Source organism: Globicephala melas, chromosome 3 (genome assembly GCF_963455315.2).
Source record: "Globicephala melas chromosome 3, mGloMel1.2, whole genome shotgun sequence".
Lineage (NCBI taxonomy): Eukaryota > Metazoa > Chordata > Mammalia > Artiodactyla > Delphinidae > Globicephala > Globicephala melas.
In genome coordinates, this window is record NC_083316.1 from 152,336,915 (window position 1) to 152,362,617 (window position 25,703).

Sequence of the window (25,703 nt, forward strand, 5' to 3'; positions counted from 1 at the left end):
CTGGCAGAAGCTAGGCTTTGCTCACACCCAGTGTAGCTGAGAGGCAGGCTTCCCCAGAGGAAGTGGGGAAGCCTGGGGCGTTCGCGAAACCCTGTGAGGTCCTGCTGGCTTGGACTCAGCCTCAACCTCGGACTGTAGCCCCAGGCAAGGTTCACTCAACCCTCCGACCCCCACAACTCCCGCCTGGGCCAGGACCACCCAGGCTCACGGTGCACGGACAGGCCTCTTCGCCCCCGCGGGCTGCTGGACGGGCTGTGGACCGCCCTCTTGCTTGCGTGTTTCATCAGGTTTGAAACCGGGGTTTCCCCATTCATAAACGGAGGATATCGGCTACTTCAGACTATTTCTGCGCAGCTACTGTGTTCCAAGCACATAGTGTTGGGACTACAGCAGCGGTGAGTACAAACTCCTGGCCCCAATGGAGCTTTTATCCTAAAAGGGAGGGGGGGAGGGGGGAGGTTAGGGGCAGGAAGACAGAATAAACAAATAAACGCTCAAGATAATTTAAAGTCAAATATTATAAGGAAAACAGGGCTGGATTGTGCAAGGGTGTTTTGTGGAGGTGGGGAGGAGGTATGGAGGGTTGTAGGGTAAGATGCCCTGGAATGAGACTGGCCCTAAAAGGAAGCTAAAGTCAGGGAAAAAGAGACCGAGTCTTTTTTCTTGGGCTGTTTCTAGTCCAAGTCCCTGAAGCCTGAGGAGGGGGCGGGAGGCTTCTCTGCCCCTTCCCTGCAGAGCAAGGGGGCCTTGGAGGGTCGTGAACTCAGCCCTGGCCTGGGCTTGGGGTCACCATCTCCTCTCACCTCCTTCCTAACTCTTACCCTTCCTCCTTAGGGCGGTTGTGCAACCCCTGTCTCCCCTCCATTCTGGAAGGAGAGCGACAAATTTAGGGCAGCAGGGCAGGGCCGAGTCCCTCGCAGCAGAATTTAATTGCCCAGTGTGTTAAGTATGGACTTAGGGGAGCAGCAGGGCTGGGGTAGAAAAAAGGGGACTTCTCTTTTAAACATCATTTGATGTTTCAAAAAGGGCATCAAGGAGCCATCGCGGGAAAGCCTAACTGTTGGACCTTACATGCATTGTGTTGTTCTGTATTGTCTTTACTTTGAATGAGGGTGGGAGGGCGCGGACCGGGGGAGGCAGAGTTATTGCTGGTCTAGGGCTTCTGAACGCGGAGCCGCCGCGCGCACCCCCGCTAGCCAGCGAGTGGGTCGCTCCGATTCCTCCCATCAGACGTGCAGAGTCGGGGCCGGGCCGGCGGCCTCGGGCTCCCGGGGGAGCCCGGGCGCAGCCCCGCGACGGTCTGAGGTGCGGTTTTCAGCTGCCGCCCTGACCCTGCGGGCGACTCCACTCGTGCGCAGGAGGGGGAGGCTCGGCCACCCCTCCGCGGAGCCGCGAGTGGGCGAATCCAGAGCCTCGGAGCAACTGTCGCAGGTTCCGGTTCCGTTGACAGCGGCGCCGGAAACCAGGCCACGGGCTGCGGGACCAGGTGAGAGCCGGCTGGCTTCCCTGCCGGGAGGTACGGTAAGAGGGCGGAGCGCGGTGGGCGGCTGCTCGGCTACGCAGGCTCCCAGGCCCCGGGTCTTCTGTAAAGCCGCGGGACTAAGCCCCCTCACCAGTCCGCTCTTGGGTTTGTTTTCTCCTCAGACGTCGGCCAGGGCCGGGAGTTGGACTGCTACATTCTCAGAGACCCTTCGGGGAGCCGCCCCTACCTGGGGAGTGGCTCGAACTCACACGTCCCATCCTATTGCGACCCTGCCGAGCCGGAGGTAACCGTTGCGGACGTGGGAGCCAGGCAGGGCATTCGACTAAGGTCTTTTGAAGGATGAGTAGGAGTTTGCCAGTAATATGCATGCTAATGAAGGTGAAACTCCCAGCAGGGGCTGTAGTCCAAGAAGATTGGTGGGCTTTTTCCTCCTTCCAGGTTTGGTTAATGACAGAAGAAAGATTTGAAACTTGAAATAAAGATGTGCAATGAAGAAAAGGAACAGGGTGATATGATAGACTAATAGTTACGGGGTGGGGCAGAGGGGGCAACATTAGATACTGTGGTCTAGGAGAGCATCTCTGAAGAAATGCGTTTGAAACCCTAACAAGTACCCAGTCATAGGGAGATCTGAAAGAGTGTTCAGGCAGAGGGAAAAAGCCCTGAGGTAGAAATAAACTGATGTTCAAGAAATATTAAGAAAACTAGTGTGGTTGGAATATGGCCATTAAGGAAGAGAGTGGTAGGAGATGAAGTTGGAGAGGTGGTTGGGAGTTGACTCACATAGAGCCTTGCAGACCCATCTCCCATACTTATTCTGAGTATGTGGAAATCTATTGGATTTTAAGCAAAGGAGTGATGTGTCAGGTGAAGACTGGATAGAGATGGGGGGTGAAAAGATTAAGTGTTGGGTCGGTGGAGGCTGTCCAGTTCTGTGTCAGGCAAAGGGGACCTTTCTGTGATTTGCGCAAACTTCCCTTCTTCTCCCCTGGCCCCAGAAGGGGCCCTCTTGTGTTAGGATGTTGAAGACTGGGGACAAAACCCCGATGCATGCCTTGGTGGGGATTTCAGTATTGCACTCATGTCTCTTCCTGCCCAACTGAGACAAGTTTGAGCTCAGGGCCCCCTAGTTAGGAAATGGATGTACCCCCCGTGGACCAGGCCCTGGGCTGGGCACTGAGGGGACAGAGGATGAGATTGGACTCCAGCCCTGAGCAGCTCAGTCTAGTGCGGGGAGACAGACGTGTGAATAGGCAGTTTACTGTGCCGCAGTGCTGAGAACTCAGATGTGTGTGGTATAGGCGCCCTTGACAGAGGTTTGGTTTGTGAAGCAGAGCAGGAGGCAGGGAGATTTCATTGAGAGCTTCATGGGCTTCATGATTAAACAGCATCTTGTGTTCTCCGTGCAGAGAAGCATGGAGGGCACTCTATACACAGGAATAGCTTGTGCAAAGGAAGTAAATGTACAATTGCAAAGGGCATGTTATGTCAAACCGTGGCAGTGATGCATAAAGGGGTGACAGGATCTGATGTGTTGTATTGGGGTGATCACCCTGGTAGATAATTTCTGTCCATGTGAGACCTTGGGGAGGAGGGCTTAGGATAATGGAAATGAAACTCCCTGGATTAATCCTGAAGACAAACTCACACTCATCCATCCTTGTGCCTGGTGAAGATGACCGGCTGTGATTAAGGGAGAGTGGCTAACCCTGGACAGGCCGAGTTGGCCTCTTGGGCTTTTCGGATGGAATACCTGCAAGCAGTTCTGTTTTCCCATCTCGTTTATTTTATTAAAAAAAAATTTATTGAGGTAATCACATTTATCAGTTCAGTGTACATTTAACTGGTCCACACAGGCCCTTTTTCTCCTTTGCATTTATTTACATATTCCCTTTTATCCCCATTTTCCCCATTCCCTCCCCCCCACCCAACTGCAGCAAACCACTCTGATGTGTTTGGTACATATCCTTTTATTTGCGTGTGTCCTTGGTTGTATGCATATATTTTTTAAAAACATAAGTGGTATTCTGCCTGGACTTCATTTTGTTTCTTTTTTTTCCCTTCAGTACCGTGTTTTGGGATCTTACTGATGTTGCTGTGGGTATATCCGGAACATGGTTTCTCAGTGCTACCCAGGTTTCCATAGGTGCATCTCCCACATTTTACTTGACTTATCACTTCCCGTAGGCCCCTGGGTTGTCTCAAACTCCCTGCCACAACACAGCACTGGGATGAAAATTCTTGTACCCATCTCCTCCCTCAGCTTTTTAATACAATTTCAAGATGCTGACTTGGGCTTCCCTTTGATAATCCTGGTATTAGTTGATGTCTGACAGGGCCATACTGTTTGACCTTGGTGAAGTTGTAACCTTTCTTGAGCAGTGTTTATTTTCAGTAAATTGTGATTCTGGTTCCCACTCTTGGCAAACATTCTTTTGTACTGCCATCTTTCCTAGCTGATCATCTCACAGGCTCTGTGGTTACTTTCCTGTTTCTTGTCATCATTAATCATTGCTGTACACTCATTCCAACCACAAATATTGGCTGCTTTCCTTTCCTGGTGAGATGGTGGCCTGTTAAGCTGGTCCAGAGAGGACTGTGCTTCAGAGAAGGACTCTGGAGCCTGGAGCCAGACTGCCCAGCTTCGGTTCCAGGTCCTCTACTTCCCAGCTACGTGACCTTGAACAATTTATTTAATCTGAGTTTCATTTTCTCATCCGTAAAGTAGGTCTAATAATTGTACCTACCTCATAGTGCTTTTGTAAGAATTAAGTGAATTAATGCATGCCAAGTCATTAGAACAGCACCTGTCACATAATAAGCCCCTATAAAATATTAACTATTCATAGCAATAATTATTATTATATTATTTCCAACAGGTATCCCTGTTATATTTTGCCTGTAGTGGTTCATATTCCAGTTATAGGGTATTTCCTCAGGGGGCATGAAGAGGGGGGCATGTCTTCTAGACACCATGATTAACAAATTCTACTGTGATAGTGTCAATCATAGGAGGGAGGGCATAAATACATCTCAAGGCCCTGGGTACCATTTCTCCATTACTCATCCCCTGTCTGATAAGGAGATAGTGGCTATAGGTTGGACCAAGATGATGGGGCCAGGGCTAACAGTACTGGTGGGAATGGGAAGAGAGGCTGGTGAGACTGGGAGAATCCCAATGGTCACTTTGGACACAGAATTCTCTTTGTGATGTTACTCTGTACCCTTCTTTGAGAGAATGAACAACTGGCTAGATTTGAACGTTTGAGAGATGCATTTGACAGAGCCCTCTCACTTTAAATCCCATAGATGGAAAGATGGGGAGCAAAATCAACTCTATCACCAGCATTTTAAGGATTGTCCATGTGTTCAGTGTCAAAGGCTGCTCTGAAATGGAGGGGAGCAGTGGCCCAGTGTTGAAGGGACTTAGGAATGGGACCTTAGTGGTAGGAAAGGTGGGACAAGAAAAGTCAACTTTCTTCAATGGTACCATGAGGAGGAAGAGTTTTACAACCAGAGATGTTCTAGTCTAGTGGGGGAGGCAAGCCCTCAAACAGATCGTTACCCAGTGATCAAAACTGAAATAGAAGGGTGCCAAGTGAGAGTGGAGGGAGCCAGGTGAGAGCAGGCTAGGGACAGCTGCAGAAGGAGATGACCTCTTAGCTGCCTTGGAAAGGATGGGCCAGATTCTCAAGTAGTCCAGGAAGTGAGGGGTGATGGAGAGCATACCAAGGCACGGAGCTGTGAAGGAACAAGGGAATATGAGCTGCCTGTCTGTGGGCAAGCGGCAGGGAGGCTGAGGTAGGAGTGGTGGGCAAGGCCTCTCAGGCCATTGTGGTCAGCATTTGTTCCATAGGCTGTGCTTTCAAGCATCAGCCATTCAAGGACTGCCTTCATGGCTTCTATCACTATAGTATATGGAAAACCAAATCCACTAAGTGAAGAGGTGGCCATAATGAACATGAAAATACATGAAACATTAGAATATGCGATGTATGTATGGATTTCTACTTAGATAGCATAGATAGTATTGCCTGCTGAGGGCTCTGCAAGGCCTCCTCTCTTTTCCGATTAAAAAAGAGATGAGGGGAATTTCCTGGTGGTCTAGTGGTTAAGACTCCGCGATTCCACTGCAGGGGTCATGGGTTCAATCCCTGGTCGGGGAACTAAGGTCCCTGCATGCTGTGGCACAGCCAAAAAAAATTTTAAAAAGAGATGAACAAGGATTCTAATGAAAAGAGTTGAAAACAGAGTAATTTTCTCACCATGATTCAGAAGACCCGTCCTCACGCCTACCTGCACCTCCAATGGGCACCCTGGCTGGAGGTGATGGAAGCTGTGTACAGATATGTTAAGCTGGGAATTTCTAAGCATTGATATATGATATGGGAATGGTGAGGTGGGATCTGGGAGCCCTCCTCACTGTGCCCCTCTGGCCCAGGTGGGGCCTGACACAGTGGCTGCCATGGAGCAGTGTGCAAGTGTGGAGAGAGAGGTGGACAAGGTCCTGCAGAAGTTCCTGACCTATGGGCAGCACTGTGAGCAGAGCCTGGAGGAGCTGCTGCACTACGTGGGCCAGCTGCGGGCTGAGCTGGCCAGCGCAGGTGGGTGTCCCCCCACTAGAGCCCCACACCTGCCTCCCTTGGGGCCTAGGAGACCCCAAGGCTGCTTGATAATAGGGTTCTGGAAGGACGATGGTTAGGGCATTGATACATGGATCCCTAGGCCTCTTCAATGGGGAACAATGGAAGTCTCTGAGCTATTTCAAAAAGCCCAACAGAAATTATTAATTTACCTGAGATTATTTTCACTTTCGTTTTGTTTTCAATTTGCTTTTCTATTTTGAGTCTTTAAGACACTTTAAGATAATTTCAAGTTTACAGAAAAGTCCTAAGAACAGTATAAAGAGCTCATATATACCCTTCACCAAGATTCACCAACTGCTAGTATGTTGCCGTATTTGCTTTATCAGTTTTCTTGCATATTCTTACTTTTAAAACCATTAGAAAGTAAGCTGCAGATATCATACAGCTAAGCCTTTGGTGTGTATGTCCTAAGATCAAGGGCATTCTCTTACGTAAGTACAGTATAATTATTAAAATCAAGAAGTTAGACATTAATATTATGACCTAATGAATATAGCTCATATTTCAATTTGCCACTATCCAATAATTTTTGTAAAACATTTAAATTTTATTTTCCAGTCCAGGATCCAATCCAAGATCAAGCATTGCACTTAGTTTCTTGTGTCTAATCTTTAGTTTTTTAAATCTGGGACATTTCCTCCACCTGCCTTTGCCTTTCATGACATTGACATTTTGGAAACATTAAAGCCAGTGATTTTGCAGAACGTCTCTCGATTTGGATTTGTTTGCTGTGTCCTTATTTTTTTGCATTTTGGGCAAGAGTACTTCAGAACTGATGTGTTTCTCAGTGCATCACATCAGGAGGTACAAGGTATCAGCTTGTTCCATTATGGGTGATGTTAACTTTGATCAAGATCTTTGGTTAAGATGATGTCTGCCAGGTTCCTACACCCTAAGGTTAATATTTCTTTCTTTAGAGTTAATCAATAAGTAATTTGTGGGGAGGTACTTTGAGACTATATAAATTTCCTGTGCTTTATCAGACTCTGCCCACTGGTTTTAGCATTCATTGATGATTCTTGCGTGAACCAATCATTACAAAATTAGTTGCAACATGGGTGATTTTTCCTGGTCTATCATTCTCTATACACTTATTAGTTGGCATTTAACTATAAGAAAGGAGCTTTCCCTTCCTTCTTTCTTCCTTCCTTCCTCCCTTCCTTCCTTCCTTCATTCCAAGTTCATACTCATAAATTCTTACATTATTCAATGGGTTATAATCCATTACTGTTATTATTTATTTTGGTGATCAAATTGTCTTAGATTTGACCAGAGGTAACCCCTAGTTCCTTTTTTTTTTTGATTGAGCTATAATTCACATTAAAATTCACCCTTTTAAAGTGTACAATTTAGTGGGTTTTTAGTATATTTCCAGAATTGTACAGTCTTTACCACTATCCAATTACAGAACATTTTCATCTCTCTAAAAAGAATCCCCCACCCATTAATAATCACTCCATTTCTCCTTCTCCCCCAGCCCCTGGCAACCACTAATCTACTTTCTCTCTATGGACTTACCTATTCTGGACAGTTCATATAAACGGAATCATATAATATGTGGCCTTTTATATTCTTTCACTTAGCGTGTTTTCAAGGTTCATCCCTATTGTACCATGTACTTCATTCTTTTTTTATGTGCTGGGTCATATGGTAACTCTCTGTTCAACTTTTTGAAGAAAATGTTGGCACACTGTTTTGTGTGCACACTGTTTGACACACTGTTTTCCAAAGTACCTGCAACATTTTATATTCCCACCAGCAATGTATGAGGGTTCCAGTTTCCTCACATCCTCACCAACACTTATTATCACCTGTCTTTTTGGTTATAGCCATCCTAGTAGGAGTAGGCCCAGCCACCACCTCCTGTTTGTATTTGTCAGGACTCATTCAGTTACAGGTGACAGAAACCTAGTTCAGACTAGCTTAAACAAACAAAGGGGGTATGGTTGCTGGATTTATAGATTCAGGTAACTGAAAGGTCCAGCCCAGTTGGATCTAAGTGCTCATGTGATACCTTCAATCTACACTGGCTTCATTCTCAGAGCAGTGCTCCCCTGAGGTGGCCATGGTGCTCCAGCAACTCCAGTTCACTTTTGTTTGTTTAGCAACCTGGCAGAATGCTTCTCTCTTCCAGGGCTTCTGGTCTTGGAGCTTGAGACGCTCCCTGGCCCTATTGGGTCACGTTCCCTTCCCTGGGTTGTGTTTTCTTCCCTGAACCGAGGTGCTGCCATCTAAAGAAGGGACATAGATGCTGGGCTGGAAGAAGGGACCCGTGCCCTGTCTGCCCTCTCTATTCCAAGCCCCACGTGCTCTTGGTAGTTCGTGTGGCTCTTCCAGCCATGGGGGGTGGACACCACTGTAAACCTGGCATCCTGAGCCAGAAATGTCCTTGTGCTTCCCTGGAGGACGCTGGCCTGCCTGGTGTCCTCTGGGTTAATTAGAGGCATTAACATGGGAACAATACTTTACTACGGTTCAAAGCCTTCCCACAGGGTATCTCCCTCAAGATAATAAGGAGCCATCTGGGTGGTGGTGAGGAGCCTGGGCTTCAGATCACTGCTGTGACATCTGGCAAGTTACTGCCTCAGCTTCCTCAGCTGTAGTACAAGATACTAACAGTGCCCACTGCATAGAATGGTGGTGAGGATTAAATGAGCTAAAACCAAATACTTGCCCACAGTAAGTGCCAAATCATCTTCATTTCACAGCAACCTACAAGGCCAGTGCTATCACCCCCATTTTGCAGATGAGGAAATGAAGACTCTGAGAGATGAACCGGCTTGTCCCACTTGACCAATTCCAAGTCATGTAGTTAAAAAGTGGCAGGACCTGTAGTAGAAGCTTTCACTTTGGAGTTCAGGGCTGCTTCCCGGCCTCCATGCTGGCATTTAGAATAAGGAGGCAGGGACAAGGTCTTCTCCTCTGTGTCCTGACTCATTGCCAGTGTTTCTCTGCAGCCCTCCAGGGGACCCCTCTCTCAGCCACCCTCTCCCTGGTGATGTCTCAGTGCTGCCGGAAGATAAAAGACACCGTGCAGAAACTGGCTTCAGACCACAAGGACATTCACAGCAGTGTCTCCCGAGTGGGCAAAGCCATTGACAGGGTGAGCATGTGGGTGGCCCTGGACTGGGGGCGGGAACACCTGCTGCTAGTGTGTAGCAGGGCTTCTCAGGAAGCCAGTGTGAGAAGTGAGACCCTGAGTCACAGGGCCCTGTCTCTTATCCTCGTCAGAACTTTGACTCTGAGATTTGCGGTGTAGTCTCCGACGCAGTGTGGGACTCTCGGGAGAAGCAGCAGCAGATCCTGCAGATGGCCATCTTGGAGCACCTGTACCAGCAGGGCATGCTCAGTGTTGCTGAGGAGCTGTGCCAGGTAACGAGCCCGCTGGGAAGGCACTGGTACCTGCCTGTTCTGCTTTCTACTTGCTAGTTTTCTTTATATTAGGACCCCGTTATTATTTTTTTCTTGTATCCAGACAGGTCGGCTTATTTACATGACTCAAATATGTATGTCATCAGCTCTGATTGTCTGATAGGGATACCTCTTCCCAGAGACCTGTTTCCAGTGGACAGTTGGCCTGGCAGGGCATCCTCCCCTCTGGACTGCACATGGGAAGTCCAATGTTTCCTCTAAGATCGCCCCTTAACTTTGCTTCCATTGTAGACCAGCTCCTTTCTGTTGATGCATTCTTTCCTTAAATGGGTTAATAGCTATTTTAAAAATTGTATTTAATTTATTAAAACTAAAAAAAAACAAAAACAGTTCACCCATTTCTCCCACACCCTACCCTGCACCTCTGGTAACCACCAATCTGTTCTCTGTGTTTATGAGCTTGGTTTTCTTAAAAAAAACTTCTTTAGATTCCACATATGAGTTCATATGGTATTTGTCTTTCTCTGTCTGACATTTCATTTAGCATAATGGTCCATCCACAATGTTACCACAAACGATAGGATTTTCCTACTTTTTTAATGGCTGAATAATATTTCATTTTACACACACACACACACACACACACCATCTTCATTATCCATTCATCCATTGATGGGCACTTACGTTGTTTCCTTATCTTGGCTATTGTAAATAATGCTGCGATGAATATGGGGGTGCAGATATCTTTTCAAGTTAGTGTTTTTATTTTGTTTGGATAAGTACCCAGAATTGGAATTGCTGGATCATATGGTAGCTCTATTTTTAATCTTTTGAGCCATACTGTTATCCATAGTAGCTGCACCAATCTACATTCCCACCAAAGGTGCACGAAGTTTCCTTTTTCTCCACATCCTTGCCAACACTTGTTATTTCTTATCTTTTTGATAATAACCATTCTAACAAGTGCAAGGTGATGGCTCACTGTGATGTTGATTTGCATTGCTCTGCCCTGATGATTGAGGTGGAGAATCTTTTCATGTGCCTGTTGGCCATTTTGATGTCTCCTTTGGAAAAATGTCTATTCAGATCTTCTCTCCATTTTTTAAGGGTTTTTTTTTGCTATTGAGTTATATGAGTTTTTATATATTTTGGATATTAGTCCCTTATCAGATACACAATTTGCAAATATTTTCTCCCGTTTGGTAGGTTGCCTTTTCATTTTGTTGATGGTTTCCTTTGCTGTGCAGAAGCTTTTAATTTAGTTTGATGTAGTCCTGCTTTTTATTTTTTGCTTTTGTTGCTTCTTTAAATAAATTTTAGAAATCAGTGCCCCTGATATAAAAAGAGAGTAGCTATAAAAATATATACAATGGGGCTTCCCTGGTGGCGCAGTGGTTGAGGGTCCGCCTGCCGATGTAGGGGATGTGGGTTTGTGCCCCGGTCCGGGAAGATCCCACATGCCGCAGAGCGGCTGGGCCCGTGAGCCGTGGCCGCTGAGCCTGCGCATCCGGAGCCTGTGTTCCGCAGCGGGAGGGGCCACAGCAGTGAGAGGCCCGTGTACCGCAAAACAAAACAAAACAAACAAACAAACAAAAATATATATATACATATATATATATATACACACACACACACACACACACACAATGGGGGCTTCCCTGGTGGCGCAGTGGTTAAGAATCCGCCTGCCAATGCAGGGGATATGGGTTCAAGCCCTGGTCCGGGAAAATCCCACATACTGCGGAGCAACTAAGCCCGTGCACCACAACTACTGAGCCTGTGCTCTAGAGTCCGTGAGGCACAACTACTGAGCCCACATGCCATAACTACTGAAGCCTGCGCACCTAGAGCCTGTGCTCCGCAACAAGAGAAGCTGCAATGAGAAGCCCGCGCACCACAACCAAGAGTAGCCCCTGCTCGCCTCAAGTAGAGAAAAGCCCACGTGCAGCAACAGACCCAACGCAGCCACAAATAAAATAAATAAAATAAAATTTAAAATATAAAAAAAAATATATATATATATATATACAATGAAAAGTGAAGTTATTAATTTCTAGGTAGAGTTGGTTGCCAGCCAGAGGTCTGAGTGCCTGGTAATCCCTTTCTTAAAAAGGAAGATTAGTAAAATGACGAAGTAGCACTTGTTAGGTGTTAAAGACACACTAGAAGTGAAAATAAAGGATACTTTCCCTTAATGTAATTAGGGGGATTGAAAAGGAATAATTTTCTCTCCATGCTACTCAGTGTGGGTCTCCAGTACCCCAGCAGGTGGGGTGGGGTTTGCAGTCTGCTCTCTGGGAGGCCAGCATGTAGCACTCAGCCTCCCAGAACTGAACTGGGAATAAGAGGGGTCCAGGTGTCTGGCAAGAGACCATGGCTTCTCATGTAAAACCTGGCCCTCTCTAGCTTGTCTTTGGTGGATGAGGTTTTATTAGGTGTAGAGCAGAGAATTTTGGAAACGCTGTCCTCCAGTAGTGAGTTGTTCTCTCTCCCTCTAGGAATCAACACTGAATGTGGATTTGGATTTCAAGCAGCCTTTCCTGGAGTTGAATCGAATCCTGGAAGCTCTGCATGAACAAGACCTGGGGCCAGCATTGGAGTACGTTGGCCCTTGGGTGGGCCCGCGGGGGACAGGGCTTGTCTGTGCTCTTCACCTCACTCAGCGTACTTGACACGTCTCCAGCTCTGTCTCACGGGCCTCACATAGGCTCTTGGAGGCTTTTCCAGGGCCCCTTCTCTCGCCCCACCAGCTCCACACTCAGCTGGCCCCTTTCTTCCCAGATGGGCCGTCTCCCACAGGCAGCGTCTGCTCGAGCTCAACAGCTCCCTGGAGTTCAAGCTGCACCGACTGCACTTCATCCGCCTCCTGGCAGGTGGCCCTGAGAAGCAGCTGGAGGCCCTCAGCTACGCCCGGCACTTCCAACCCTTTGCTCGGCTTCACCAGCGGGGTACGTGCCCCGAGTTCCAGGGTGGGCAATGCTGGGCTCTGGCGGATATCACGTCTGGGATTGCCCGTCCCTGCCCCACGTGGGGCTGCGTGGGAACCCCTCCCCAACTGTCGCCCAGGTGAACTACAAACTCAAGGCCCTTCCTCACCGCCTCTGCCATACCCTTCTAGCTTCATCTCACACCACCTCTGGTCCCCAGCCACGTGCCACACCCCCACCCAGAGCTCACCAGGCCTGCCCACGACACGCGTGCCCTCATGCTGCTCTGCCTCACAGTAGGAATTCCAAACCTCAGTTGTTTGAGCCTCACCTTCCAGATGTTCACAATTAGTAACCACCCGACTACTAGTAACTTTTTTCTTTAGCTCCCCTCACATTTATTACTTCACATTTTATTTAGAGATAAACAACATGAAAGCCCAGCAATGTTATGAAATCTTAGCTAGATACTGCTGCCTCCTGAAAGCTTTTTAAAAAGGGAGATTAGGGAATTCCCTTGGAGTCCAGTGGTTAGGACTTCACACTTTCATTGCATGGGGCATGGGTTTGATCCCTGGTCAGAGAACTAAGATCCCTCATGCCGCAAGGCGTGGCCAAAAAAAAAAAAGGCGGGGGTGGGGTGGGGGGATTAGCTAGTGTTGGAGAATAGAGACATGAGCGCTGGCCTGAGCTCACTCCTTGATGCAGCTGAAAGGATGGGAAGGAAACTGAAACCCCTACCTACCTCATGCTGTGGGGTCATGATTGCCACAGAAGCAGGCCTGAGACCCCACTTCCTCACTGGATTTTAGGGAAAACTGGTTTTGCCAGAAGGCATTTTAACCCCCATTTGGTCAGGTCTCGGGCCTGGAAGCCATGGGGCTCATACTGCCTCTGCAGCCCTGCCACCACAGGGCTGGATGCGGAACCCTGGGAAAAGGCTGCCTCCTTGTACCCTGATGCCCCCTTGCCTTGTAGAGATCCAGGTGATGATGGGCAGTCTGGTATACCTGCGGCTGGGCTTGGAGAAGTCACCCTACTGCCACCTCCTGGACAACAGCCATTGGGCCGAGATCTGTGAGACCTTTACGCGCGATGCTTGTTCCCTGTTGGGCCTTTCTGTGGAGTCACCCCTCAGCGTCAGGTACAGCCAGCCCTGTGGGGGCAGCACAAGTGGGTGGGTTGAGGGAAACCCAATTTGCCAAGGCCCTGCCACGTCCAGGAATGGTGCTTGGTGCCTTCACAGACCTAAACTGGCTGTCTTAGTCATTCTTCCAGATAGGAATTACCTTTCTTTCTACAGTTGGAGAAACAGATTTAGAAAGAGTTGTGGCCTGGGATCACCACAAGGTCAATGGCAGGGTCAAGGTTCCCATTTTTTTTTTTTTTTTTTTTTTGTGGTACGCGGGTCTCTCACTGCTGTGACCTCTCCCGGAGCACAGGCTCCGGACGCACAGGCTTAGCGGCCGTGGCTCATGGGCCCAGCCGCTCCGCAGCATGTGGGATCCTCCCGGACCCGGGCACGAACCCGTGTCCCCTGCATCGGCAGGCAGACTCCCAACCACTGCGCCACCAGGGAAGCCCAAGTTTCCCATTTTATAGTCTCTTGAGTGAGGTCTGTTTCTCCTGCACCTCACCCCTGGATTATCACAAGACCCTCTGACAGCCTGGCCTTCTTGCCACCTCATCTCTCAAACACAACTTCCCTTCAGGGAGACTTGAGTGGCTGAGTCATATGTGCTGAGAGTTTTCACTCAGAAGACTCCTTTATAGTTAATATTCTTCTCATGGCTTCACAACGAACCAAGGAGTTAGAGGTACTGTTATCCTCATTTTACATGAGAAAACAGGCTCCTAGGGCCTCACAGGGACTAAAGGTCACCTGGACCTGACCCCACCACATACCGCACCACAGTGGTGTATTTTATTTAGGCTGGCTGTGGAATCTCACGCCTTGCCCCACTGTGATAGGCTGCACCCTCCAATTCGTTACCACAGACTCTGGTTATAGAACAGTCTTTCCCAGTGGGAACACCGGTGCCTTAGGACGGTTCTGTTGCACACAACTGCCCTACGTGTTGTAGGCGTTTGGTACCCAAGGCTCCAGCCAGTCGGCTCCCCACCCCCCGCCCAATCCTTGTGAGGACTGAATCTGCTTTTTCCTGTATCTAAGTGCCCTGGTTGACTGCAGTTACAGAGGTGCACTGTGACAATGGAATGGGGTAGACAGGCAGGATGGGGCCCTTCCAAACATCACTGTCCCTGTCACACCAAGGACTTATCAGTGCTTGGGATGAACAGATTATCTCTCCCCTGGATTTTCCTTTTGTGTTTATTATAGATTCTCAAATTTGGGGGTGCATTAGAATGACTTTTTAGAGTTGGACGCATGACTACATATGTGGCTTTATGTGTTACCTGAGAGATTTTTAAGTACCGGTTTGATCAAGTGCCACTTTGAAACCTTGTCCCAAGTCACATTCCAACAATGTGCTGGTCCTTCTGTCTGTCTGCTGGGTTCTTGGTCAGGGTCACTCCAGCCCCTGCTCTTTGTTCTGCAGCTTTGCCTCTGGCTGTGTGGCGCTGCCAGTGCTGATGAACATTAAAGCTGTGATCGAGCAGAGGCAGTGCACTGGGGTCTGGAGTCACAAGGATGAGTTACCGGTGAGGCCTGGCAGGGGGAGGTACAGCAGGAGGTGCTGGGGAGGACAGCCACCATGGGAAGTGGGACTCACACCTCTGCTGGCCTCCCCAGATTGAGATCGAACTAGGTATGAAGTGCTGGTACCACTCAGTGTTCGCGTGCCCCATCCTCCGTCAGCAGACGTCGGATTCCAACCCTCCCATCAAGCTCATTTGTGGCCATGTCATCTCCCGAGATGCACTCAACAAGCTCATTAACGGAGGAAAGTAAGTTCCATGTGCTCTGCTCCACCTTGGCTTGATCCTTCTGCTGGCTGGCCCCCTGAGACATTCTTGGTTCTCCTCCCTTTGTAGGCTGAAGTGTCCCTACTGTCCCATGGAGCAGAACCCAGCAGATGGGAAACGCATCATATTCTGATTCCTGCCTGGGAGGAACTTTGCTGAAAGAGGTTTTTCACCCATGAGCCTTGGTCTGTCTCCGTGGGGGTGGTTGGCTTCTGTGGACTGTGGTTCATTTCAGAGCAACTGGCTGAGGAGTGCCACCACAGGCAGGGGCTGGAGTGGCCCTGTGGCAGAGGCCAAGGAGGGAGATGAAGCAGCCTACATCCGGCAGCTGGCTCCTTGGCTCTAAGGGCAGGGAGACTCTGGCCTCTGTACTCCTGCTCTGTCTCCCCTTCATTATATTTGCTGTTGGCTTAGTAGCAACTGACAGAGAAGCAAAGGACTTGGCGGGCACAGCAGATGTCCTCCATCCTGCCCTCAGCCAGGTCTCTTACTGCCACACCAAGGCTTGTGTCCATTCCTCCCACTGTACAGCCTCACAACTGTATGCATCAATTTCCCACTGTAAATAGTCTGGGATAGAACTGAATGCCATTGTTTTATAACTTTGAGCAAATATATTCACGGGCCTTCTCCTTACTTTGCCCACCTTTAGCTTCACAGGCTAAGAATTACCACGTGCCCACTGCGCACAGGTACTGGGCATGGCCTAACTATTGCTGCTGGTTGGGAGCATGGCAGCCACAGAGCCCAGTCTAAAGAACCCAACCTGCATCTGATTGGGAGAAAAAGCTAGGAGATGGCAGACCCTGGGCAAGGTGCTTTTACATATACACATATAAAATCGTATTACCTCCTTATTAGAGATGAGTGTGAAGGGATGTAGGAAGATGAAGTGACTTGCCCAAAAAGGCTCACAGCTTATCAAGAAGAGAGCTTGGAGTTTAAACCAGATCCAACCCTCAAGCCCAAGGTCCTTCCAGTTTATTCCGGGGTGCCTGAAGCTTGGCTGCTGTGTGTACTGGGTCCTGTGCTGGGCCTTTGAAAACAGGAAGGCACCATAAGTCTAAAATGTTTGAAGGGATTAGGTTATGGGGCCATTATGCCAAGCAGGAGAGATGGCCTGGGGTTCTGCAGTTAACTTCATATATCTATTTAAAATTTACTGTGTGGGTGGGTACATTCCTTCTGTCAGCTTCCCAGTGGCATTTAAGTCTCTTGGGGAAAAAGAAAAGAGGAATGGGGGTGTCCCCGACATAGGAGCTACAGGCTTAGGTGAAGTGGGGCCTGGGCTCAGCTGGCTCGTCCTGCAGCTCCCAGCTACTCTGGAAGCGGGAGTGGAAAGCTCAGGGTGGGCAGTAGGGTCTGTTCTCAGCTTAAGTCTAGCACTGGCTCTGGTGGCCAAGCACTAGCACTGAACATTCTTGAAGTCCTCGGGTCCTCTGAGGAGAAAGGCTGCTTCTGCTCTTTCCTCCCCACCAACTCCTCAGCCCCACCAGTAGCTGCTGCTTAAAAAAACACCCACAGACTCAGCACATTTTAGTTTTAGCATTTATTTCTCCCACGTCATCTTCATTGAAGCTCAACAGAAAATAGCACTGATGGAGAAGATGCTGGCTTTGCTGCCGTGAAGTAGCTGTTGGAGCCACCTGGGAAGAACACGTGCCTCAGGGTACCAGAGAGATGCCATGAATGTGGGCAGCCAGCTGGTGCGCTGCCAATGCAACAGCTTCTGGAGCAGGTGCCCAGGTTGCTGCCTAAGTCCTTCACATGGGCGGGGGCAGGGCCTGTACCTCCTCCAGGCACTCGTCATAGGCCTCCTGGTATTCCTCATGGGGCTTGACCATTATCACACAGGTGGGGCGCTTAGAGCCGGCGGCTGCACCCAGGTCCTGCAGAGAAGGAAATAGAAGGGCTGTTTGGAAAGAAGGCCGCACAACCTGTATACCAGGGAGTCACAAACTGATGATCCACCAGCCTAATCCAGCCCACAGACTAGTGCTAGTGTCAATGTTAAGACATGTGCTAGTCAGTCAATGTTAACATTTTGCCACCATTTAAACTCAGCAAACTTTCGAGTTGTGGTCCAGCAACACTGGGCCTACAGTTTCACATGGCAACTGTGAAAGGGCTCCAGCCCAGCAGGGGCTGTCCCCTTGGGCAGTGCCTATGCTTTCCAGGTCCCTGCCATCCCCCACTCCCTGGACCCCAGACCTGGCCTCTGCTGTGTAAGGGTAAGGACAGCTTCAGGTCCCTAGAACATCCCCTCTGAAACTGTACCCACCTAATAGGACTTACATATCCAAGTTCACCTTCTGTTTCATTCCCATAGTCCATGGAGAAGGGGATTCCCATTTTACAAGAAAGAAATGGAAGTGCAGAGAGGTAACTTATCTGCAGTCCCTCGTCTAGGAAGCAGCAGAGCCAAGAATCCATGGAGGTCTGTCTTAACTCCAAAGCTCATGCTCCTTCCCACTATGGCCTGCTGCCACATACCTGATCCCAGACACCCTCCCTCCTGTGCTGACCAAGATCAGGCACACGTGCTCCTTACCGTCTTAGAGGGGATATAGACGTACGGCAAATTCCGGTCTTCACACATAACTGGGAGATGGCAGTATACCTCAATGGGTAATGTGTCTCCTGCCAAAACCATGATCCTGAAATAAGAGAAACCACTGTCATTTCCAGCTTGCTTTTTCCCTCTTTCAGTCGTAAGTGTTGCCTCTGAGCTGGGCCTTGGGGGTACAGAGATGGGTAAGCTGCCCCATGACCTCAAAGAGTCCAATTATTAATGTGTGTCTCCCAACCTTTAGAAATTCATGCAGGTTGGTTTGGTGAGTGCATTCCTCTGGAGAGGTAATCTCTATTGCTTGGCAACAAGTAAATGCCACCAAGTGTGACAAAGCATACCGCGCTGGGACAGATGAGGTATGAGAGAGATGCCAAGGAGTAAGAGCTCAGCTCTCCTTGGAAGATCAAAAAATGAATCAGGAAATGATACTTGAGAGGAAAGCTGAATGATGAACATGTCAGGCAGCCCGTGGAGGGGCTGGAGACAGGGAAAGCATTTAAGGTCGAGAGAATCAGAAGGATACCAGATACACAGGGGCTGGCTATTGCTGGGGAGCCAGGGATGGCTTTGGAGTCCAGGATGGGGATGGGGCAGACAAGATGGCTAGAAAAACTAGTCACATTTAAGGGCCTTGAGTGCTTCCAGGATCATTCCCAGGAGTGACAGGGAAACAGATCCAATGAAAGCTTGCCAGAGAATCCCCAGCTAGGGCTCTTAGCTGGGAAAGTGTTGGGGTTCTGGGACAAGGGCCTCAGCAGCCCTGATGACACAGAGGGAAGGGTCTGTTCCCTAGGGGAGTGAGAGGAAAACACAAGGAAAAAGCTCTTGGTTCAAAGCACTGAATCCACACTCCTCGTTTTCCTTTTGCCTCATATACTCTCCTCCTCTGCAGGCTCCTCTTCCTTTGAGTAGCCTTTATTTTATTTTATTGGCTGTGCCTCACGGCTTGCGAGATCTTAGTTCCCCAACCAGGGATCGAACCCTGGGCCCCCTGCAGTGGAAGCACGGAGTCCTAACTGCTGGACCGCCAGGGAATTCCTCAGTAGCCTTTAAATGCTGCTGTTCCCACAGCCTGGTCCTTGGCTGCCCTGTCAGTACTTTCTCCCCAGCTGACCCCATCCATAACCAAGGCTTCAAGCACCAACTATGTGTTGACAACTCCCAAATCTATTCTTTCCAGCCTGACCCTCTCCCAAACTGCAAACCCTTGTAGCCACTTGCCTGTTTGACATTTCTGCTAGGGAGACGGTTCATATGTCTAAAAGGCACCTCAAAAACTTGTCTAAAACCAAACTCATGATCTTCCCATACAAACCCAGCTCCCTCCACTATTCACTATTTCAGTGAGTGTGCCCTCTGTCCATTCGCCTGGAATCCACACCTCTTCACTCCATATCGGAAAGTCCTCTCATCCATCCACTTTAATTCTTTCCATCTCGCCATCACTAACCCAATCAAAAATTGCCCTCGCCTCTTCTATGCCACAGTAGCCTCCTATCTCAATTTCCCCATCTATTCTTCCACCTCTGATCCTTTCCAAAGTTGCCAGAAAAATCTTCTTAAGGTGTAAACATAATTATGTCACTCCCTGGCTTTAACCCTCAGTGGCCTCCAAAGCTCTGAGTACAAAAACTAAACTTACCATGGCTTACAAAAACCCCATGCGAAGTTAGCACTTCTGTCCACTACTACCCTCTCCTGCCCTGAAATCCACTTTCTTCTGGCAGAATGTCTCCCCTCCCCCCCAGCCCACAAACTAATTCCTATATCTTCAGACCTCAGCTACCCCACCTAGGTCAGACTCCATAGAGCATCAAATCCCCCCAGCATTATTTATCTCTGGAGCACCTACAATGTACCAGACACTTGTGAAAGTAAAGCAGTGAGAGGCTTTTTCCTATTCTCAAAGAGCTTACTTTCTGGCCCTAGTGGGAGATACAGGGAATAAAAATGCAAATAAGTTTCAGGTTCTGATAAATGCCAGAAAGAAAAGATGTAGGATAATAAAGTCATTCTCACTGCACCCTGTACTTTTCCTTCATGGTTACCTATGACACTTGTAATTTTGTGTGTATTTGATTACTGTCATTGTCTCGCCATAGTATAGTGCCTGAAAAAGAGGAGTCAGTAAATAGTCGCTGAATGAATGAAACTGGGATCTACCCTAAGTGAGCTGGCTTATACGATTCGCTTCCCCTGGAATTCACTTTCCCCATGGTGTCCCTTTGCGCTCGTGTAAGTGATGTATCAGCATCTGTACGGAAGGGAATTTACCTTCTGCACATGAGGGGGAGTCATAGCTCTTTTACCGACTACCTACTAAGTAGCAGGGATACCTTCGTCATCGTTTAGAAATGCAAAATCCGGCGGGAGGGGGTTCTTACCCTTTCTCGCCTTTGTTGATAAATTTCTGAACTTCCTTCACCCCGCGCCGAATCTGCTTCTGCTTTACGGCTGCAACGACAGAAGAATCGGTCGAGGGGACCTCCGCCCGCCACCCGCGCCCTGTCCCGACTCACCCCGGCGTCCACCCGTACCTTTTTTTTTTTTTTTGAAGACGCCACGCGGCTTGTGTAACTTCCCCACCTAGGGGTCGAACCCATGCCCCCTCCACTGGAAGCGCAGTCTTAACCATTGGACCACCAGGAAAGTCCCGCCGCACCTTTCTTGATGCATTTGTAGAGCTTCCGCGTGAGGCGGCGAGAAGCCAGAGGCTGCGCGATGGGGTTCAGATTAACCAGCAGCTCATGGTAAGTGCGCTCTCCGCAGCACGCGTCCGCCTGAGCCTCCGGCCCGTCTGGATCTGCCTTTATTTTGGTCATGGCAGCGATCGCGGCAACCGAGTGCCCAAAGTACTAATCCACGTGGCCGGCGCTTCAGGAATCACTTCCGGGTCATGCCGCTCTGCAGGAAGCAGGCAGTACACCATAACCAATTAGGAACTCAGGTCTCCGACTCTGACCAATTCTTGACGCTCAGCTTCTTAAATATACAGCACGGAGGGGCGGGGCCTCGGCCGTAGGGGCGGGGCCACTCCCATAACTGGGGCGGGGCGGGGCGGAGTGGATTAGGGCCGGAGTCAGAGGGTTCAGGAGGCAAGGGGCGGAGCCCTGAGGGATTCGAGGCCTGGAGGAGGTGAGGAGGCATTGGGACCCAGGCTTGGGCTCTTCTGAGAGTTCGGCGTCACAGAATAGGCGGCGGGAGGAAGAGGAGGAGGAGGAGGCTGTACCTGTAGGGTCGTGACCACATTTAAGGCGACAGGATCCTTGCCTAAAGCGCGGGGTCTGCGACCGGATTGGAAGAATGGGAAGGCTGCTCGGTGTGATTCCAAACCTCCTTAGAATCTGATCCCTTAGGCAGTGCCTAGCCCGGTCAGGTCCCAGGTCCTGAACTGGTCCTGGCTGGTGTAACCTAGGTGCCAAGGTTAAGGTAAAGCCTGACACTGCTAACGATTCCTTCGTTCCAGCACGATTTTTCACACTCTGCTTTCTCTTTCCTGGCAAGGGATGGACCCACTCACTCACTGATTGCCTCGGTCTTGACCGCTGTTCCCCAGAGAGCCGGTGGCTCGCTCCCACCCTTCCCGCAGGAATCTGCTCAGATGTTTACCACGGGAGAGGTTCTCCTGACCAAAGTATCTAAAATTGCAGTTCCCGCCGACCTCCCAACGGCATCCCCTAACCCTCTGTTTTCCTTGTAGTTCCTACCGCCCCCTGGCATCACGCCCACGCAAGGCATGGCGGAGACAGCTGGCGGGAGCTGAGAGGGAAGACAGCATGAACACTGGGGTTGAGACTTCGGGGTGTGGTGGGGCAGAGATCTGAGTAGGCGCCCGGTTTGCAGTTAACTCTAGAGGATTAATGGACTGTAACGCTGGGGAGGCGAGCAGGCCTAGACGGGGTGGATCTTGTACCTCTGACTTACTTCATGTACCCTGTCTTGGAACACTGGATGAATATTAATTAGATCATTGTTACAAATTAGTTGCCTTTGATTATAGGATTGACAAAGGCAACTAATTTGTCAATTAGTCTCGTCATTTTTGTGGTGGCCAAACAGGCCAGAAAGTGGAACTTTAGAAGCCTGCATGTGGCCTTGCCAGCACAAAGCAGTTAAGCCAGCTGAAAACTGACCTTTTAACCCTCTAACCAAGTGCAGTGGTTACATAAAAAACAAGTAGCTTTTAAAAAACTTAGTATTTTAATAAGAAAAAGTAGGATGCAATCCATACTAAACTTAGACCCCAAATAATTTCACAAATAGAAAAATATATCAGTTGAACAATGAGAATAGTTATATAAGCAACAAAAAATAATTTGAAAATAAGCAAAGTTTGTATGCACAATGTAACCAAAAATTGACCTTTTAAATGTTTGCACTTTGGAATTTCTTGAGAAAAGATAGTCCCTCCTGAGCTTTAGGACTGGTGGCTACTGTCAGCTTTGCCTTACTGTCCACCACTTTGCTGTACCATTTCTCACCCCAAACCCTCCCCCACCTTCTCCCTCCCCCTAGGTCCTGCAGTAGAAGTTCTGGCCCTCCCTAGGGAACCCTCCCCAAGTGGCACGTGAGGCTGTGAGAGCAGAGCTCCTCTGAACACACAGCTGGCAGGGCTCTGCAGGGTGGTTTTCTTTTCTTTTTCAATCCTAGTATTTTTTTTTTGTTTTATTGGAGTATAATTGCTTTACAATGTTGTGTTAGTTTCTGCTGTACAATGTATACGTATATCCCCTCCCTCTTGGACCTCCCTCCCACCCACCCCCATCCCACCCATCTAGGTCGTCACAGAGCACTGAGCTGAGCTCCCTGTGCTATACAGCAGGTTCCCACTAGCTATCTGTTTTACACACGATAGTGTATATATGTCAATCCTAATCTCCCAATTCATCCCACCCTCCCCTTCCCCCACTGTGTCCACATGTCCATTCTCTACGCCTGCGTCTCTATTCCTGCCCTGGAAATAGGTTCATCTGTACCATTTTTCTAGATTCCACATACATGCGTTAATATACGATATTTGTTTTTCTCTTTCTGACTTACTTCCCTCTGTATGACAGACTCTAGGTACATCCACATCTCTACAAATGACCCAATTTCATTCCTTTTTATGGCTGAGTAATATTCCATTGTATATATTTACCACATCTTTATCCATTCATCTGTCGTTGGACATTTAGATTGTTCCATGTCCTGGCTATTGTAAATAGTGCTGCAGTGAACTTTGGGGTACATGTGTCATTTTGAATTATGGTTTTCTCAGGGTGTATGTCAGTAGTGGGATTGCTGGGTCATATGGTAATTCTATTTTTAGTTTTTTAAGGAACCTCCATACTGTTCTCCACAGTGGCTGTATCAATTTACATTCCTACCAACAGTGCAAGAGGGTGCAGGGTGGTTTTCTATTCCTCTTTTAGCCTTGTTGGTTGGGTGACAATGTGTCAGTGTTGCAAAGGGGAAAGGTGCTCCCAGATGTGTGCACTGGGCATGATGAACTCCACAGAGAATTATCATCCCCAGGAAACCCAATTCAAGCAAATGTGCTTGACTGACCTCACCAAGGTCTCAGTTATGAAGACCTCTCAGTTCTCAAATGGAAGGAGGAAGGAATTAACATTTATATGCCAAGCACATTACATGTGATATCTCATCCAGTGCTCACAAAGAATACCTTTATTATTCACAGTTTTCTGAGGCTCATAAAGGTAATAGCTTCATGCAGCTCACACAAAGCTGAATTTGAATCCTGGTCCGCTAATGTCCAAGCTCACGCTCTGCTCATCTCCTGTGACTCGGTATTCAACTTTAGCTCAAAGTTTGTGAAATGTGGCTGGATAGTGAAAGTGTGGGAATCTTGGCTTGGCCAGGTCACAAGTGTCAATTTTTTGAGCCATAAGACAATGAAGTGCCAAGAACAAATCTGTCCTCAGTAAACCACACCGTGTATTTCTAACACCAGTCTCAGAGATCTGTGCCAGATCCAAGGTGGTTTGTGTGACTTCACTGATTTTGTGTGAATGGCCACTCCCACTCACTTGAAGCAGGGTAGAATGGGTGAGAACGTAATGGCTAATGGGTAGTCAATCAGGGTTCTAAATGACAAATGACAACCTCTCTGGGCTTCAGTGCCTCATCTATAAAATGAGAAAGTTAGACCTAGATGGACTAAGGTCTCTTCTTTTAGAAAACTGGGGTAGATAATTTTTTTAAATTGAGATATAATTCCCGTATCATACAATTTGCCCGTTTAAAGTATATGATTCACTGGTTTTAGTGTATTCACCGAGTTGTGCAGCCATCACCACAGTCAATTTTAGGACATTTTCATCACTGCACCCTTTAGCTATCACCTCTGACCCCCTCATCCTCCCTAGACCTACGTAACCACTAATCTCCCCTTTGTCTCTATAGATGTCCCTGTACTGGACATTTCACAGAAATGGAATCATATAGTATGTGGCCTCTTGTGTCTGACTCCTTTTGCTTAAGATGTTTTCAAGTTTTGTCCATATTGTAGCATGTGTCAGTGCTCCATTACTACATAACATTCCATTGTATGGGTATACTATATTTTATCCATTTATCAGTTGATGGACTGGGTTGTTTCCACCTTTTGGAAACTGTGAACATTCATGTACTGCTGTGAACATTCATGTACAAGTTTTCATGTGGGCATATGTGGTTTTTTTAAATTAATTAATTAATTTTGGTGGGCAGCATTGGGTCTTCTAAAAAAAGTCCCTGTCTTTTTTTATAAATAAAGTTTTATCAGAAACTCCACACCCATTTGTTTACATACTGCCCATGGCTGCTTTCATACTGTAACAGCAGAGTTGAATAGTTGCAACAGAGATTGTGTAGCCCACAGAGCCTAGAATATTGACTATCTGGTCCTTAACAGAAAACGTTTGCTGACTCATCTAAATCAAATGGACTCTGACACCCAAGTTCTCCCTATCAAGCCCCAAACACTCTCAACCCAGTTTCCTCCCCAGTCTGCTCCACTCCAGCTTGTCTGCCCTCCTCTCTGTCCCTCTTGAAGAAAGAGAAAAATAGATTCCTCCTTCCATGTGTAGAAAAGGAAGGCCCAGATGAAACCGAGTATGGTCAGGTTTCTGTTCCTCCTCAGCAGTAGTGGGGGCACAGGACTAGGAAGGGGACCACCAGCTGCTCCCTGAATCCCACCTCTCTCCACCCCCAGCTAAAGACTGACTGAGGGAGAGGGAAGCCTGGTCCCTGGTTTGCTCTGTGGTCTGGGAGAAGTCCCTGCCTCTCCAAGCCTCATCATTCCCCTCCTGTTACCAGAGGAGAGGGAATAGACAGATCCCAAAGATGATTCCAGTTCTCACATTCTAGGACTAGGAGCATGACCTCCATGCCCCTCTCCAAAGGCAAAGCAAGAAACCAGCTGTTAACAGAGCACGGTAATAAAAAGTTCATAAGCCATAGCTGGCCACAATCAATCCTGGTAATTCCTCACTTCTCCAGAGGGTAGGCATACACTCAAAACAGAGGAGATGTGAGCCTGGTCAGACAGGGCTGGACCAGCCCACTTGACAGACCCCAGGCCCAGGGCAGTGGCAATGTCACCTGCTTTCTCCATCCTATCACATCCCATGGAATCAACAACTATGGGATAGGTTCAGTGTCTGGAGGCAGCGGCCCTTCTGCAGTAACTCCCAGATCTCCACCTACATCTGGGACCCAGGTCTCCCCACAGTTCCAGCCACACCCACAGTGGCCAACGTTTATCCAGCACTTACTTTCTATGCATTTGA

The 25,703-nt window shown here is 48.4% G+C and overlaps 2 protein-coding genes across 4 annotated transcripts; one reads left to right on the top strand and one right to left on the bottom strand.

The window, feature by feature from the left end:
- The first annotated feature begins 1,241 nt into the window (after nt 1–1,241).
- RMND5B (required for meiotic nuclear division 5 homolog B) lies at nt 1,242–15,992 on the top strand. Of its 3 annotated transcripts, XM_060296693.2 has the most exons (11): nt 1,242–1,516; nt 1,645–1,766; nt 5,925–6,087; nt 9,087–9,232; nt 9,361–9,501; nt 12,000–12,100; nt 12,283–12,449; nt 13,407–13,572; nt 14,990–15,092; nt 15,184–15,338; nt 15,426–15,992. In XM_060296693.2, exons 3-11 carry the CDS (start codon nt 5,949–5,951, stop codon nt 15,487–15,489), a joined length of 1,182 nt encoding a protein of 393 aa, XP_060152676.1. In that variant the 5' UTR covers nt 1,242–1,516; nt 1,645–1,766; nt 5,925–5,948; the 3' UTR covers nt 15,490–15,992. The 3 variants fall into 3 exon arrangements, with proteins under 3 accessions (XP_060152676.1, XP_060152677.1, XP_060152679.1); XM_060296694.1 differs by lacking the exon at nt 5,925–6,087; XM_060296696.2 differs by lacking the exon at nt 5,925–6,087 and having other exon boundaries at nt 1,473–1,521.
- A 903-nt stretch (nt 15,993–16,895) lies between these two features.
- NHP2 (NHP2 ribonucleoprotein) lies at nt 16,896–20,853 on the bottom strand. Its single transcript, XM_030846898.3, has 4 exons — nt 20,591–20,853; nt 20,313–20,382; nt 17,908–18,013; nt 16,896–17,245 (listed from the first exon to the last, which is right to left on the bottom strand). The coding sequence occupies exons 1-4, from the start codon at nt 20,748–20,750 to the stop codon at nt 17,120–17,122; spliced, it is 462 nt and encodes a 153-aa protein (XP_030702758.1). The 5' UTR covers nt 20,751–20,853; the 3' UTR covers nt 16,896–17,119.
- Between the last annotated feature and the right edge of the window lie 4,850 nt (nt 20,854–25,703).